We start from the raw sequence: 18,210 nt of genomic DNA, 5'->3' as shown, positions 1-18,210 counted from the left end.
TTTGTCATCTGTTATCATTTTGCCATCCCCATTGAGTAGCTGTGCCACCATTTCTTTTTCTGTCTTTTTCTATGGACATATCTGAAGAAAGCTTTTTTGCTGCTTTTAGCATCCCTCGCTAGCCTCAGCTCATTCTCAGCTTTAGCCTTCCTGACACCATCCCTGCAATTCTGTGATACCTGCCTGTACTCTTCCTTTGTGGCCTGGCCTTCTTTCCACTTCCTGTATGTGTCCTTTTTTGTTTTCAGGTCATCTCTAAGCTTTTTGTGAAGCCACATTGGCTTCTTCTGCTGTTTCTCCCCCTTTTTCCTTGTTGGAATTGCTTGCCACTGCGCTTTTAGAATTTCCTTTTTTAGAAACTCCCACCCATCTTCAACTCCCTTTCTCATTAGGGTGGCTTGCCATGGAACTGTAATTGTTCTGAGTTTATTAAAATCAGCTTTCCTGAAGTCCAGGGTGCGTGTATGTCTACTCTCAGCTTTTGCTTCTGTTAAAATCAACAATTCAAGTATGGTGTGGTCACCTTCCCCCAGAGTTCCCGTAACTGCCACTTCATCCACCAAATCATCTCTATTGGTTAGAATCAAGTCCAGGATAGCTGATCCTCTGGTTGCTTCCTCCACTTTCTGTAGGAGGAAGTTATCTCCAACACAAGCCAGAAATTTCTTGGAGGGGCCGTGTTTGGCAGAATTTGTCTCCCAACAGATATCGGGATAATTGAAATCCCCCATTACTACTACATCATGCCTCCTCGAAACATTGGCAATCTGCTTTTTAAAAGTTACATTCTCGTCTTCTTCTTGATTGGGTGGTCGGTAGTAGACTCCAAGCACCACATTTCTTTTGTTACTTGCCCCATTAATTTTAATCCAGATACTCTCGGTGGAGCCACCAAGCTCATCTTTCTGTATTTCTGTGCAGGGATATATATTTTTAACATACAGCGCAACTCCACCTCCTTTTTTATTCCTTCTGTTCTTCTTGAACAAGTTGTATCTTCAGTTGCTGTATTCCAGTCATGGGAGTTTTCCCATCAGGTTTCAGTTATACCTATCAAGTTGTAATTGCCCACCTGTATTAAGAGTTCAAGTTCGTCCTGCTTGTTTCCCATGCTCTGCGCATTAGTATACAGACATTGAAGACCATGTGATTTATGGCTTGGCTTCCTTACTACATTTTTCTGAGGGTGTTACTGGGCCCTATTAGAGCCAATCTCTTTGGTCCCGCTACTGTGCATAAGCCTTCATCAGTCATTACCACCAAGTTTACGTCTCCCTCCCCATTAGGATTCAGTTTAAAGCCCTTCTGATAAACTTCTCCATGCTGTGGCCAAACACATTCTTCCCAGTCCTTGTGAGATGCAACCCATCACTTGCCAGCAGTCCATCTTCCAGGAACCATAGCCCATGGTCCCAGAATCCAAATCTCTCATAGCTGCACCACCTTCGTAGCCATTCATTCACATGCAGTATTTTTCTTTCCCTTTCTACTCCTCTTCTAAGTACTGGAAGGATGGATGAAAAAACTATCTGGGCCCCAAAGTCCTTGAGTTTCCTTCCCAGAGCTTCAAAGTCTGATGTGATTTCTTCATAGCTCCTTTTGGCAGTGTCATTTGTTCCCACATGGATGAGAAGAAAGGGATACCTGTCGGTGGGGTTGATGAGTGATGGCAACCTTTCCGTCACATCTCTAATCTGTCCTCCTGGTAGACAGCATACCTGGCGAGTCCATGGATCTTCTCGGCATACTTGGGTTTCGATCCCACGCAGTAGGGAGTCTCCCACTACTAGTACTCTTATCTTGTTGTGGGGTGTGGTTTCATTGTCCCAGCTTGATTGAGCTTCAGCCTCTCGCTCATTGTCGCACAGGGTCTCCTGTAATTCTTCCCCCACAGGCTGTCCTCTAGTCTCCTCCTCGAGTGGTTGAAAGTGGTTCCATAGCTCCACTGGTGAAGGGTGTCTTCTAGCTCTTCTGCTCCTAACTGTCACCCTTTCCCATGGAGTTTCCTCCACTTCGTTATTCCTCTCCAAAGCAGTCTCCTCTACTGCTACCACATGCTGTTCCTCCTCCACCTCCACATCTCTTTGCCGCTGTTGTTTCAGCGTTGTTCCTAAGAACTCTTCATCATCTCTTATAGTCCTCAGTGTGGCCACCCACCGTTCTAGGCCTCTCACCTTTTCTTCCAACAGTGTCATGAGCTTGCACTTGTTGCAGGTGTACGCCATGTTGATCTCAGGCAAGAAAACAAACATGGCACACACCTTGTAGGTTACAACCACTGGAGAATCCTTCCCGTTCATACTTTCTTCTACATTTTGTTTCTTTCTAACTACTTGTTTTGGAGTGGCCTGTGTTTTGTCCTGTCCTACTTCATGGTAAACTTGAGAGTCTACTAGTATGCAGTGTGCTGTACAAGGAGAATTAGTAATTTGTTTGGTTTGGGTTTTTTTATGGACCTCCCCCTTGACCTCCCCTGTCAAACTCCTGTTTGCTCTGAAAGCTGGCTTGCTTATATGTCCTCACCTGTAGATCAACTGAGACAGCTCCCTCTGCTCTGCTCTGCTAGGAGTCAGGAAGCAGAATGAGAGTCCCAGCACACACAGCTGCTACTTGTTGCTCTCTATTCTTTCATAGTTGATAAAACAAACCATGGTTTGTTTTCCCCCCAAAGTTTGTATTGTTCCAGATGCTCTTGTATCACACCTTTATAACTTGGCAAGCATCTGAAATGCGGTGGTCAAACAAATCATGGCTAAGGAGGGGTGCTGGGTTTACATGTAACAGCAAGTCATAGTTAATACAAACCTAGGTTTGTAAGCCAACAACAAACCCTGGCTTCAGACTGTAGTTTGTTGGTAGGAAACAAACCATAGAGTTATACTGTTGTGCAGGGTTCACATTAATATCAAACCAAACCAAACTTCTCTTCCATCCCACCTTGCTGGTGAGCTTGCTTGAATTGTGGTTGTTGACTCTTTATTTCTTTGGCCAATGCATGGACCAGAGTATCCTTTCCCTCTGCTTCTGCATTCCCAAGGAAACTGGTAATTGGAGCTGAGAGTTCTTTCTGGCACAGAGAAGAGAAGCAAGTGCCCTGCAGCTGCTCCTTGTCCAGCCGATGGATGGGGCCATGTTGGTTTTTCCCTTTCTGTTCCATGATGTTTTTCCTGGAAGGTAGGAGGTGCAACCTTGGTCCCCTGGCCAGTGCAAAGTCAGTGTGTGCTTTTTTTCAACTCTGCATCCCAGGGAGACTAAATGTGTGGCTTTACTCATTTGAGTTAGCCTGAGCTATTTTCTGTTGTGATGTGCCCTATCCATTCTTCCCATGCTGTTGTTAATCAAGATCTAAATTGTGTGGTGGATGAGGGAGGTTAATTGAGATCTAAATTGTGTGGTGGGTGTGGGATGTTGATGAGTAAATGAATTTATTTTTTATTAATTTTCATTTCATTTATGAATTGTTTCCTGTAAAACATCTCAAAGTGATTTTAACAATAAAAACATCAGTAATAAAACATATATAAAACAATTTCATATATAAAAACAATTTATAATCAGTTCATATATAGACTGATATATGAATGAATGATCCTGCTTTGAGACAGACCTCAGGGGTTTTAATTTACTCTATTGGCTTCTTGATCTCTCCAAGCTCTATAACTGTAAAGGTCTGTGTACTTATGATCCAAACTTTGTTTAACAGATTTTTTTTTAAATGCAGATTTTTGCATTGTAAGTGTACAAAAAAAATCCCCAAATGTGAGCATAATATATATTGTGATTTTGTACATCCCAATTACATAAGGAGATCTGTAGAAAAATATGTGCCAACTGTCTTGAAATACATATAGGACTTGGCATGGTTGGGAAGGAGGAGTTGAAGCAATGCACAAATTATTTCATATTGCCTAAAGAGAGAAATGGCTGGAATAGCAATACAAGGAAGAAAAACAGCTAGTGTTTTTCTGTTCCAGTGTGCCTTTTGACGACAAGGCTACAGCCAAGCTGTTTGTCATCATGTCACATTTGTGTGTGTGTATTTGTGTGGTCCTTCTATTTGGGGAGTTAATAATATAATAAGGGTGAGGTAAATAAGAATGAGTAAGGTGTGGCTTTCGACATAACCCCCTTCCCCTCACTACACATAAACATACTCTTTGGAAACTAGTCCCCATGAGAGATGACTTTATAAAGATATAGCCATGACAGTCTATCACAGCAAGAAAACAAACACTTATACCACTTGAAAAACTAGTATATTGTCGCAAAGATATTTTTGTAGGCAAGGCATCATCTTATAGTTTGTAGGATTCAGTGATGCCAGAGGGCAGCATGAGCAGGGCTACAACCATGTCTGTGTGGCGTGCTGAAGGACTGGCAGCACCCTAGCAGTTTCTGATGATTGCTGCAGCCAAATATAAAAAGGGTTCTTTCTTTGAAAAGAGAGAGGATTTGTGGAGAACGCTGTCTCGGTAGGACAAGGAAGCTGCCTTATGAAACTGAGTTAGATCATTGGTCTGTATAGCTCAGTCTTGTCCACATTGACTGGCAGCAGCTCTACAGGTTTTCAGACGGAGGACATTCCCAGCCTGACCTGGTGAGGAACTGACTTGGGCCTTTTTGCATGCAGAGTAGATGCTTTACCACTGAGCTGTGACCCTTCTCCTGAGTAAATTTCACAATGAGTAAAAAGATTTACTCATTGACTATTTACATACTCATCATGAACATAAATAGGCCTGCTGAGACAGCTAGCATTCCAGAGCAGCTGCTTAGGGCGTAGTACTCTGGTGAGGCCTAGTGTCGTGCCTCAGAATAAAGGCAGAAGTAAATCCCATGTGCTTCATTCTAAAATTAGAAGTAACAGCCATAGCAAAACTGAGCATGGATTCCTAGGCCTAGCAATTCCCCATTGTTATTTCCCATCACTTTTTATATGCTGACTCCCTTCAGCTGGCTGTTACTCCCAGCTGTCTTAAAAGAAGACTTAAAGGGAAACACCGTACTAAATCACCACACCTACTAGTGATGAAGACGCCTGCCCTGCTCTCCACACCATATGTGGAGATTACTTTGGATATAAATAAATAAAATACTACTGGTACATGATGAAATGCAGAAAAAAGCTTCTAAGTGGCTAGCACCAAGCTAATTTTTAACTCTGTTTTGCATTGTGTTTCAGAGATGGTGATCTAAGTTTAAGTAGATCAATGGTCAATAGCTCTGATAAAATAAACCAAAAGAGTGGCTCTTCACTGTTCCAGCATTCGGTAGAAAGATGGAAAATCAATTCTTCCTTGGTACTGGAAATAAGGTGAGTACCTTAAATAATGCACAGAGCTCATTTATATATTGCAGTAGCTTGTAATTGTGTGCGTGAACTGGCAAATCTATCTTTATTTACAACTTGATATATAATTTGCCAGTGTTGGAGATAAAAGTTTGGAATTTTGTTCTCCAATATTGGCGGGATGCCAGTGTAACGAATGTCTCCTTAATTTTGATCATTCCTTAGGAAGAGTAAAATTTGAATCATTTATTAAGCTAAATTCTCAGTGCAGAATGGGGTCTGTATAATGGCATATAGTAAGTTCAACTGGATTGGTCCCCAAGGAAGATATTAACAACAGAGGGCTAATTAACATGTGTGAAGTTGCATTAAGAGAAATCTGCAGGAGGCCTCTAGTCTGAGAGCTCTTGGAAAGTTACCCTTTGAAAAATCCCAGTGCTTCATAACAGTAAGGGCAAATAGCCAACAGTGAATCTGAGGACTTGCATTTCAGTATACTTCATTTATTTGTTTGGAACCAAATAATATCATTGTGCACACTTGGTTAAGAAAAGGATCAGGAAATTACTTTTGGTAAAATGAAGAGCTGTTGTTTTTGAAGAGATTGGCTTTCTGAGTCATATCATTTGTTTTCTGTTTCACCAGTGTCAAATCACAGTGGTAGAACAGGGGATTTCCATTTTCTGTGGGACAGCTTCTAAAATGAGAAAGGTTGGGGCTCACATCTGACTGAAAGTCTCTCTCTATCTGCCTTTGCTGTCTATCCAAAATGTGTGCAAGCTGGTCCTGGTTACTCAACAATAAGGGATGGGATCCACTTGTTGCCAATCCCGTCCAATTCCAACAAACTGGAATGGAAGGCCATTCCTTCTCCTCCCCCCCTTTTTTTTTTGCTTCTGCTATCTTATGCATTCAACTCCCCCTCCTCCAATAACGGTGGAAGGAAATCTGAAGGTTTAGTACTACAGAGATTAAAAGGGAGGCCTAGAGAGCCTCCTCAACTTGGCCACTGACGCAGTGCCTCCCTTAAGGAGATTTTCTAGGCCTGTGTTTTAATCTCTAGTATTAACCCTTTAAATGCCCTCTAGCAAAAGGTTGGAGCGAAAGAGGAGTGGCTGTGGCAGTGGCTCCAAGGCAAGCTAGATCATGGAGGAAAAGGAGGTGTCCTTGCGCAGCGTGCTCTGCTGCAGGGCAAACAGCAGTAGCAGGAGTCTCTGGACTCATGGCAGGAGCACCCTTGATGTGCTTGCAGGCCTGCGGGCAAAGGTTTGGCACTCCTTTTCCCCCTCTTTCTCTCTTGATTCCTCTGTCACCCCAGTCTTCCAGATCACTCACGTTTCCTTCCTTCCCTCTCTGCTTTCCCTCCTGCTTCCTTGGTCTGTTTTTTGTTCAGCTGCTAAGGTGCCACTTTTGAGTCTTGAAAAGTGCACAGTGCTCCTTCAGCTCTGTGTACATTTTTTGCGGGGGAGGTAACTGACCTCACCATATCGTGTTGAAAGGAGCAGATGGGGGGGGGGCTTAAGCAGAATTCTTGCCCAGTGTTGTTTGCAGATCCAGAGTTGGGGAAAAGCTGCTGAATTTGCAGCAAGCATGGTTGCTCTGCAAACAGATGAGCATGTGAATTATTGAAAAATCCAGTGACAAGTCCGACTTTAGTGGAATTCTTGTCCATCCCTACTCAACAGTAAAGGAATTACTTGATCAGTTCTTAGCAATGTGGCTTATGGCCTGGAGGGAACCATCTACAACTCACACTTGCAACTTAGAACCACTAACTCCTTATTTATTTGTGATTAGGGCTGGAGAAGCTGTAGTTCTCCAGATGTTGTTGGACTCCCAATATGTATTAGTCCTAGCCAGCATGGCCAATGGGTCGGGATGATGGTGAGTTGTAGCCCAGCAACATGGAGGGTTACGGTTTCCCTCCCCCCAGTCCTGTTCTAGAAGATGGAACCAAGAGCAGCATCAGTACCCTATGTGGAACCACATCCTGCTGTCCTTAGCCACCATCACAAAGAGCTAGTCAAATAGAAGAGTAGGATCTTTGCATCTACTGGCTGTCTCCACTTAGGGCTGAGCAGGAAGAGAGGAGTGCTGGTGGCAGACATCTGGAATAATTCCTAAAGTACCCAATGCTGTCCATTTACCCAATGCTGTTCACTTATCCAACCTTTTTAAACAATGCCTGTGATTCTGTATTGCTGCCCCTTATGCTAGGACCTGCCTTTCTGTTTACTTGTATCTGGTGATATATTCACTGTCACGCTTGGTTCCCTGTGCATTTTAGAATGCTTTGTAATCGGGGTTCTGAATTGCATGGGGAACCTGTAGGAGCACAGTAGGCTCTATACTGCAGACATTTGCCTGCAATGAGCGGTAACAAGTGGAAGACTATGGAGTTGGATACAGTGACTCAATGGAAGAGATGGGACCAAAGGTTCCTCCTCCAGACAGCTGAATAAGCACAACTGAGCAGAAGGAAAAGTTGAGGGGGTGGGAATGGGGAATGGAATGAAGTATCCTAGAAGAGGACACAGAACCTTGAACAGGAGCACTCTACACTGCAATACTTTGTTTGCAGGTCCCACTTGCCCTTCCACACATTTTAAAACCAGCTGAGTCCATCATGGGATGTCTGTTGCCGATTTCAAGGAAGTAGAGGACTTGTCAATGCAAGGGACACAAGTCATTATTGCTGACAGCAGACATCTTTCTAATCCTTCCCATAATGAGTTGAGTTACCTCATTTCAATCTCCTTCCTGCTGCTTGACATAAAAAACAGGCTGCAAACTCCAAAGTTCGGGTAGGAAAATCAGACTGATCTCTTAAATATGAAAATGCAAGACCTTTATAGCAATCTGTTCATTTTGCATAATTTATTCAAAGTGTAGAATTGTCATTGCAGGACATTGATAGGCATGTGAAATATCTTTAGGAAGGCAAGGCATCAGACATTCTTCCTTTTAGACATTGTGAACAGATGGTGTATCAATAACCAGGAGGCCCAACCCCCAGATCAGCAGTAGTTGTGGCTGAAGAAACGTTTTCTCATGTGATTGCACCTACCACCAAAGCTTGGAAAAGTTACTTTTTTAAACTACAACTCCCATCAACCCCAGCCAGCATGGCCACTGGATGGGGCTGATGGGAGTTGTAGTTCAAAAAAAGTAACTTTGTCAAGCTCTGCCTACTACAGCATCTTGGACCTGATGAGTGACAACTCACCTGAGGTCATTTGATTGGATGACTTATAATTTTGTTATAGCACAGCTGTGACTTTTAGAGCATCCTGCTTCTGTCACACTTAACAGTGGCAGTGTTAGCATGTCAGTGGTAAAACGTAGTTAATGGTTTACCATGCATGAGCTGATTGTCCCTGCTTCACTCCTCCCTGCTAGTGCTGGGGACAAACAAAGCATAATCCCTGGTTTAGCACTTCATCTGAACCAGGATTCACTATTTGTTTACTCAAACCATGGTTGATGAGCCAAGAACAATCCTTGACTTTTCATTGCGGTTTGTTTGGAGTGAATCAAGCATGATCCTTTGTTTGGATGTAATGATAAACCAGGGATTGTGCTTTGTTTCCTCTGTGTGCTAGTGGGGAGGAGCAAGGCAGCCCAGATTGGTGGGTTCATGATAAACCATTAGCTATGCTTTACTGTGATATGTGAACTAAGCCCAAACCATGCAGATACCTTTGCATAGCTCCGTTACACCATGTGATAGCTTGGAGAGGGGTGGTGGAGGCAGTCTCTGGTTTGGGACTATGGACTGATGCACTGATGGGTAGGGGGCAATATTTGCTGATTTCTCTCCTCGCCGATTAAGGGCTGCATGGGGATGAAAGGATCAGAAAAAGTTTTCTCACTCACCCTGTCATTGGGAGTGAAATCTGGATCCAGCCTGTGTGCATACTCCAAGCAGTTCTGTGCAGTGATCTTATACAGTGGATACAGACATTTGAATAATAAGACTTCTAATTGTGTATGCTATTTACAACTGTCTGTCTGTCTGTCTGTCTGTCTGTCTGTCTGTCTGTCTGTCTGTCTGTCTGTCTGTCTGTCTGTCTGTCTGTCTGTCTGTCTGTCTGTCTGTCTGTCTGTCTGTCTGTCTGTCTGTCTGTCTGTCTGTCTGTCTCTCTCTCTCTCTCTCTCTCAAATAATAAGCTAAGAACCCCAGCTGAAAAGATTGGGTTCCAGTTAAAAAAAGTCACGTTTTATCATTTGTGTTTCATTCTGTTCAGAGGAAATGATTTCACTTGTTAGAGAAATGATCAATGAAGTATTTAAAAGGTGAAGGCTTTGTTTACAAAGATGCCTCATAGGATAAATAAAATAATGTGGAGTTAGTTGTAATAGTGGTCATTTGTCTTTTGGTAATCAATAATTCCTAGCAGAATCTAAACATAAATCTTCCATTTTCATTCCTCACAATAAATTTACTGCAACTTCTGAATATGGGAGCTTTCCTAAATGCATAATTTGTAAAGCAGTTGTTGGGTGGTTTGTCTTCTTGACAGTGTTAGAGATACATTCTTGACTACTGATCTACATAGATGCTCCTTTAGAGAAGGAAGTATTATTATTATTTTAAAAAAGCCTATCAGGTTAAATAGTTCATCATTCATTTAATCAAAAGCATTACCTCAGATTGTTAAAAGTCACAAATCTGTCCTCTTTGGTTGCTGAAAACTGGAAAAATTGAATGCATTTTCTGCAATGATGTTATCAGTGCAGCCTCTTCATAAAAGCAATCAAAATAATTTGTAAGATCAAGTGCAACAACAAAAGGCCACTGTCTGCACAACTGTTCCTTTTGTTACAATCTGTAGGACAAGCTGTATATGTGTGTGTCTCAGAGCAAAATTGTATCCCCAGTCCATCATGTAGCTCTGTGCAATTATAAGCAAAGGTAATTTAGGCTGCAATTGTATGCACACTTTTTCTTGAACTTAATGGGGCTTGCTTTTGAGTACATATGTACAGGATGGTGCTTTTAAGATCTCTCCAGTTTCAAGAGAATAACATTTAATTGAGAACCAATTATAATGTTATTTGTTATTTAATTGTATTTGTTATTATAATGTTATTTGTTATTTAATTTAATTTTTGTAAATTGTATTGCTTTTATTGTATTTTTATTGTGTTTTATAATGTATTTTTATACCTGTGTTTATTTTTCTTTGTAAGCTGCCTTGAGGGCCTTTGGCCAAAAGGCGGGGTATTTTTATTATTATTATTATTATTAACAACAACAACAACAACCAATCTGTTTTAACTAAGACCAGGGAAGTACTTGTCTGGAGTCTCAGGGGGTCTTAGACCCCTTACTTTTTTGGGAGCAGGGTCCCAGTCTGGTTCCTGTTTCTCCAGCATCATGCAAGCCAATTAGCACAAAAGGGGAGTGTGTTAGCCACTGAGAACAATCTTCTAACATTCTTCCTTGTCCTTTCCTGCTGATTGGAGGCAATCAGAGTGAAAGGAGGCAAGTCAGCCACTGAGAAGAATCTTCTCAGTAGCTAACAGACTACCCTTTCATGCGGATTGGCTCCTAGTGTCTATTGTTGTGGAAGAAGTCACACGTGGGAAGGATTGAGGAGTGTGGATATGATGATGGACAGCAAGTGAGGAGGTGCAGCTGTGAGTGGGTGTAGCATGACTATAATGAAGGAACCCTGCACTTTTGAATCTGCCACTACGCTACTGACTAAGACTGGCTGCACATGTCTGCACCATTCCGTTGCTTGTTTCAGTAGAGTATGAAAGTCTAATACCTGCCAATGTTTCTTGTATCTGGAGTTGCACAATAGCATGGATTGAAATGCAGATTGTTATCAGGCAGGTGTGTTGTCTAGTATCTTGCATACAATACTTTGTATGAACTTCAGAGCCAGCTTGTTACATTGGAACTCTTTCCCCTGGCGAGAGGAAATATATTTTTTTTATGTCTTCTGGTTGCAATGGGTACTGTTCTTAACTGGGAAAAGGCAAGATAGACAGCTTCTGAAATATATGCATACAATACTTTCAGAACCTTTGTCAGCCCAGTTGAGCTTCAACTGCTCTTGACAGCATTTAGTGCTGTGGTTCTCAAGTGCTAGGTGAGTACATGCTAGTGGTTATACAATAAACTGAATTGTGTTTGAAGTGTGAAGTGGATCTGGGGATTGTTTCCAGGAAGATGCGCATTATTTCTGACACCTCCCATTGTGTCTCTTATTTAGCCACAAGGCACAGTGGCAATCCTTCTCCTGTCAATCAGAAGGTCACATGCAACATTTGGGCATGGGTTTGTGTTGATGATGAGTGGTTGGGTCAATGGAGCAAGTTTTGTTTTTTTTACTACATCATGTTTTTGCTTTAACATAAGGCCCTTTTTCCTTAGGGTGCCATCACATTCCTATGATCTGTCACATTTGGGAAGGGCCACAGTAAAATAGTAGAGCATATGTTTTGCATGCAAAAGGTCCCAGCTTTGATCCCTGAATTCTTCCGATATGGCTAGCGAAGGCACTGCTAGTCAGTGTAGATAACACTGAACTAAATGGACTACTGGTCTGAGTAATTATACAGCAGCTTTATATGTGCATGATGTTTTATTTGTTTTATTTATCCATGCAGGGCTCAGGCTGAATACTGCATGAATGCAGAGCTCAGTTGTTACTTCAGCAGCAATCACTCTGAGCCTTATATATTTTTATTGGTGTTGTTTTTAAACCTAACTTCAGTTGTTTATTGTATGCTTGTAAATTGCCTTGTTACTTAGGTGAAAGATGATTAATAATACTGGAGTTGCTGCTCTGTCTCAGTAGCTAGCTCCACCTTCACTGAGAGGTGCCTCTTCCTTTAAAGTGGGCCATCCTTCTCCAGCAGATGTTTCTTTTGGTCGCACTGGGGCTTCTGATATGAGTCAGAGGAGTGCAGCTAATAGCCGATGGTGGCACTTATCTGACCTTCCAACAATGACGTGGCTGCTGCTCACTGGGAGGTAGAGTCGGAGAGGCAAGGTGATGGGGAGATTTTTGCTATGGAAACGCACTGGCAGGGCCAATATGTTGCGCCTGTCAGTGTGTTTGCACAGCACTGACGTCCCCTCCATCCTGCCCTCTCACGTCATCTTTCAGCGGCAAGTCTGCTGCTAAGGAGTCAGGTAAGATCCCCAACCCCACCATCTGCTATTGAGTGCAGAGAAACATTCTTGGGCCAGAAAGGTGCTGGCTTCATGGACTCTTCTTGCGGAAGTGTTTCCAAGAGGCTATGTGCTGCTGGGGTTGGCCCTGAGGGAAAGTCCTCCTTCCACTATCTTCATCCCCTGAAGAAGGAGAGTCTGACAGGGTCACGACAGGCATTTTACACCAAGTGCAGCTTCCCAACCAAACCTGAGGGCAGCTGCACATACAGCTGTTTATTTTCAGGCTTCTATCCCTTGTACAGTACCTGCAGTACTAGAGGCTCTGAATTTTTGTCACTGTCAAGATCTTTGCCAGCATATTCAAGTCTGGTAGGAATTAAGATAATGGCAGTATAAAACAGCACGGACAGGCAGGATCTGGGCATACTAGCAGCCACAAGAACCCTATTCAGGCATTATACTTGTGTGTCAAACCAACATGTGGTTTTGCTGCACAGAGTTGCCCTGTCCCAGTTGTTGGTGTGCCACGTAGTTCACTCCCCTCCCCATTTTCCACACAGACAGTGCCAGCATCTTCAGGAAAGAGTCCTTTGCATGCGTAGCTGAATGCGTAAAGGCTTCCATGTGATCTGGAACCTTAAACGAGTGGGTGCAACTGTGCATTCAAAGCTCTGCTCCTTGCAGATGTTTGCACTGCATATTCAAATGCTAGTGAAAGGTGCTACTTAGCAGGGTGAGAATATTCAGCACAACCCTGCTTACAAGTATAATACCTAAATGGGGCTACAGTCAAGGTCCAAAGGCTAACCTGACAATGGAAGCCAACATTATGATTGACATTCAAGGAGAGGCCTGAGTTGGAAGTCAGAGTGTAAGGTTAGCCCATTGGTAGGTCAGGCTCATTAGCTACAACCGCTGCTACTTGGCATTTCTGTTGCTTATTTGAAGTATTCAAAGTGCATCATCTCAGAATCCTTAAAGCATCCCCATAAGACAGGCCATCATTTTACAGAACTATGCACTGCCCAAAACCGCAAGTAAACTTGTAGCTGGAGCCACACTCAACCTGTGGCAACTTCCCATCTTCCATTGATATCTACTACCCTACAGCAGCTCTCAAGATTAAAAGATCAAAAAGCTGTTGCCACCTATGCGATTCTTGAGAAGCTTGCAGAGCAAAAAGGCATGTGCTCTGTTTATACCTTGATGTAGAGATAAGGTTTTCTTTGAAACTCATATTTGATTCTGCAAAGATGTCCTACGATATCAGTGTGTTACATTTCTTCCTCCAGAAAGCCACAAGTCTGAGGCTTTTGTAACCTTAATAGCTATGAGACGGGGGCATGTTCAACACGGTTACAGTGACAGGACAAGCACGGGAGCCCCCTTCAGAGTCAAGGGAGTGCCATAGCTCAGTGTTAGAAGTCATGTGTGGCATGCAGAAGATCCCAGTTTCAATCCTTGGCATCTCTAGATAAGATAAAGAGACTCAGGTTTGAAACCCTGGAAGCCTGTTTAAATGTATATATTCCAAGGATTGAACCTATATATTAGGGGTGGGGATCTTTTTTTTTTTCCTAGCCTGAGGGTCACATTCCCTTCTGGACGACATTCTGAGGGCCACATGGCAGTGGTGGACATGGAGTAGGGTTGCCAGGTTCAGAGCCTGAGACTGATCCTGTAAAAGTCAGCAAAGTGCAGGTGCTCTTGCAACCCTGTGAAAAACCACAAGGTGGAATTCTTCCTTTCCCCAGCACAACTTTTAAAGATACAGAAGACCTCTTGGTTGCCAGCCCCAGCCTCCAAGAGGTCTTCTGTATCTTTAAAAGTTGTGCAGGGAGAAGGGAGAATTCCACCTTGTGGTTTTTCCCATTACAGAGTTGCAAGAACACCTGCACTTGGCTGACTTTCTCTTCTCCTAAAGATACAGGATCAGTCTCAGGCCCTGAACCTGGCAACCCTAGCGTGGAGCCAGAGGCAAAAGTGGTTGGAGCAACAAATGTAAAATTTTACCTTTGTACATTAGGCTCGTTTCCACACACACATGCACATCCTTCTCCATCCAAAGAAGCAAGAGCCAATATCAGAGTTCACGGACATATTGTAGCCAGGTAAAAATACTTATGATGTGAAGCAGGGCCAGAGAGGGTGTGTGGCCTGGGGAGAGTTCTGAGGGCCAAATTGGGAGGCTTGGGGGGCCACATTTGGCCCCAGGCCAGAAGTTCCCCACCCCGGCTATGTATATTTAAATGTATATGCCCAAGGAAACCGTCAACAATTAAATCCAGAATAACAAATTAGGGAATAGCTGTAGCTCAGTGGTAGAACACATGCTTTGCATGCAAAAGGACCCAGGTTCAATCCCTGGCATCTCCACGTAGGGCTGGGAAAGAACCCTGCCTGAAACCCTGGAGAGCCACTGCCAGTCAGTGTAGATGATACTGAGCTGGATGAACCAATTGTCTGACTTGGTATAAACAATCCTTTGTTTCAAATCACCAATCCCTATAACATAATAAACAATAACACATTAAAACACCAGAGAAGACCAGGTAAAAAGTCAAACACGTCAGCCAGTTAAAAGCATAATTCAGTTAAAAATGCAGATTAAAACAGTAGCAGAGCTCTTGCCAATCAATGTATTGAGATAGACCAAGTTCCTATGCTCCTATAATCACCTCTGAATACCGCTTACCATGAAAACCCTATTCATAGGGTTGCCATTGTTGACCATTGAACTGTACTGTCACTGATTTTATTTTCCATCAAGTCTGCAAGTTTGGAGAAGTAACACTGTTATGTCTTTGCTGGCTTGAGAGCAGATACTCCAAGGCCAGCCGTTGTCATGGTAACGTGAGATAGCAACTGGGAAAGTTCTAACAGAGTCTGTAAGTTGTGTCTTCTGTATGTTGCCTCTGAACTGAGAGGTTTGTCTTCTGTGTCATGTCTTTGAACTGAGAACTTCTCTCCTGGGGGGGGAGCAGCTCTACATGTAATCTTAAAGCCTTAAGCCATAATGTCTTGTAGTAAAGACTCTTAACCTGATCTAATGCCTCTGTGATGTTTCTTGCTCAACTTAACTCCAATGTAACGTATGCTGTTTCGTGCAACAACGCACACACGTCAACAGGGTTATGGGCCCAGCAACGTGCCCCGAATTTTTGAATGTGTTGTATTTTAGGCTTTCTACCAGTGATTTTCTCATAAGGAGACATTCCAAGAGCACTATGAAACACCCTATTGTGAATATAATTCGCATACAAAATCGCCTCTGCCCAGAAAGAATTCCCTAAACTGCAATCCTTCAGCATGGCTCTCATTGCTTCCTGAAGCACCCTATTTTTTCTCTCAGCAGATCCGTTAGAAAACGGGCTGTAAGGAGCAGTGAAATTCTGGTTTATTCCCTTACTCTCGAGGAAGTCACCCAATGCTTTGCTCGTGAATTTCCCCCCCCTGGTCTGAGTGTATCGCTTTCACAGTGACGCCATGTTGAGTTTCGATTCTCTTAATGAACAGCTTCAGCTTCTGCGCTGCTTCACTTTTCTGCTTAAGCAAATAAACATGAGTGTATTTCGTAAAATCATCGACCACTACCATAAAAAATCTCGCACCTCCTCGTGAAGCATTTATTGGCCCTGATAAATCAACATGAACTAGCTGGTAGGGAGCTGTTGTGGTTCTTTCAGCCTCCCGGTTAATTGGTGCAATAGTCATTTTAGCTTTATGACAGGAATCACAATCCATTAACTGTCCACAATCCTTCAAACGCATGTCTTCACTATGCATCGGGGTTTTCTTAATCGTGTCAAAATTTGCATGCCCCAGCCTTTGATGCCATTCATGGACACAGCCTTGATGTGTGTGTACCTCAGCGTTTAACACAGCACACCCTGCTTGACTGCTCTTTATTACAAACTGTGAATCATTAAGGCTTCCCTGCATGCACACTTCATCCCCCCTCAATACATAACATTTGTCTCTGTCAAACAAGACTGACATCCCACAATTCACCAGTTTTCTGACTGACAATATGTTATGAGACAATTCTGGTACAAATAAACAATCTGACATTATTCCTAGTTTATTAAATCACACCAGTCCTCGGGCTTCCACGTTCTTCTGCGATCCATCCGCAAGTTGCACAAAATCCTGCACGTCTTCTGAAGTGTAAAACAAACTCCTGTCTTTGATTAATATATGGCTTGCACCGCTGTCAAGAATCCAGTTAACAGGTCCTAAATCTTGAGACTTCTGTTTACAAAGTTCACACTTCCCTGCTTCAAGCCTCCTTCCCTGGAGTTGCGCTTGACTGCACAGTCTCTTTGAAAATGCCCACGAGCCCCACAGGCATAACAAGATTTCAGCCGCTGCTGCTCCAGCTTGTTTTCCTGTCTGCAGCTGCTTTCTTCTTTCAGCTTGGCTCTTTGCTTTTCCTCAGCACTTTTCGCCTCTTGTCTCCGCTGCCATTCCTGGGACAGTTTTTCCTCAATAAACGCAACGTTCAGACCCCCGTCAGGCATGGCTTCGAAAGCCATGACCATATTATTCCAAGTCCCATCGAGTGAAGCCAGGATCAGATAGGTCTTCTGAAGGTCAGTGTTCGACGCCTCGGTCCGTCAGCTCTGCAAACAAGCGCCTGAATTCCGTGAGATGCTCACTCATTTCGCACTCACCCGTGAAATGCATCTGGTACAGCTTCCTTGCCAAACACAATTTAGATCCCGCAGTCTGTTGCACATGTAGGGCCTCCAACACGTCCCACATCTGTTTGGCGTTTGTAACATCTCTCACGTGTAACAGTTGAGAGTCTGATAGAGCCAGAAGTATAAAAGCTTGCGCCTTCTGATCTCTACGTGTCCAGGCCGCGGTCAGTACTGCCGGAGAGGGTCCATCTATAATGTCCCATAAATCCTCTTTTATCAGCAAAACCCGCATCCTCAGCTTCCAGCTGGCATAATTCTTTTCATTAAGTCATTCCATCGGCAAGCCTCCCCCAGACAGGTTTACAGCCATGTTGCTCACATCTGTCTGGCACAATCAGTCACGCTGCCCTCTGGAACTCCGTCTGCCGTTCAGACCAGCAACTTACTCTTGTGTAACACGCTGTGGATCTGGGCCCAAACTCTGAAATATGCATTCTGAAATCCCAAAACAAAACCTTGCTGTGCTCTGGGTGCCAGCTTGCCTCTTCTCCCTGTGAAATTTGGACCCAGCAATTTACTGTGGGGGTAATTACCAGTCCTGGAATGCATAAACAGGTTGAAATGGATCCTGAAACGTTATATTTTACTTGTGTTCAACCGAAGTTTGATTGAATAAAGTGTTAGCTAAATGTACAGAGATGTTCTGAACTGTACTGAAATGTAAACTGTATTGCAAGATGTATTGTGGAAATGTATTATTGTTATTGTTGTCATGAATTACAGACATGATGGGATAAAGGGGGGATTGTTGACCATTGAACTGTACTGTCACTGATTTTATTTTCCATCAGGTCTGCAAGTTTGGAGAAGTAACACTGTTATGTCTTTGCTGGCTTGAGAGCAGATACTCCAAGGCCAGCCGTTGTCATGGTAACGTGAGATAGCAACTGGGAAAGTTCTAACAGAGTCTGTATTTTGTGTTCTGTATATTGCCTCTGAACTGAGAGGTTTGTCTTCTGTGTCATGTCTTTGAACTGAGAACTTCTCTCCTGGGGGGGGGGGAGCAGCTCTACATGTAATCTTAAAGCCTTAAGCCATAATGTCTTGTAGTAAAGACTCTTAACCTGATCTAATGCCTCTGT

General features: G+C 43.2%; 1 protein-coding gene across 7 annotated transcripts in view; it reads left to right on the top strand.

The window, feature by feature from the left end:
* Positions 1-18,210, top strand: part of ST8SIA4 (ST8 alpha-N-acetyl-neuraminide alpha-2,8-sialyltransferase 4) — a 168,924-nt gene that overhangs the window by 11,746 nt on the left and 138,968 nt on the right. For 5 of the 7 annotated variants that reach the window (XR_009762183.1, XM_061623217.1, XM_061623265.1 and 2 more), the window contains exon 2: positions 5,183-5,314. Coding sequence is in view for 6 of the 7 variants with exons in the window: in XM_061623217.1 (XP_061479201.1) it covers positions 5,183-5,314 (132 nt within the window). In the remaining variant the exon portion in view is untranslated. Of the gene's footprint in view, positions 1-3,105; positions 3,175-4,782; positions 5,102-5,182; positions 5,315-18,210 lie in introns of those variants that run through there. The other 2 variants (XM_061623231.1, XM_061623257.1) reach the window with 2 other exon arrangements.

Source organism: Rhineura floridana, chromosome 1 (genome assembly GCF_030035675.1).
Source record: "Rhineura floridana isolate rRhiFlo1 chromosome 1, rRhiFlo1.hap2, whole genome shotgun sequence".
NCBI lineage: Eukaryota > Metazoa > Chordata > Lepidosauria > Squamata > Rhineuridae > Rhineura > Rhineura floridana.
The sequence above is the reverse complement of the archived record's forward strand: the minus strand, read 5'-3'. Positions and strand labels throughout refer to the sequence as shown.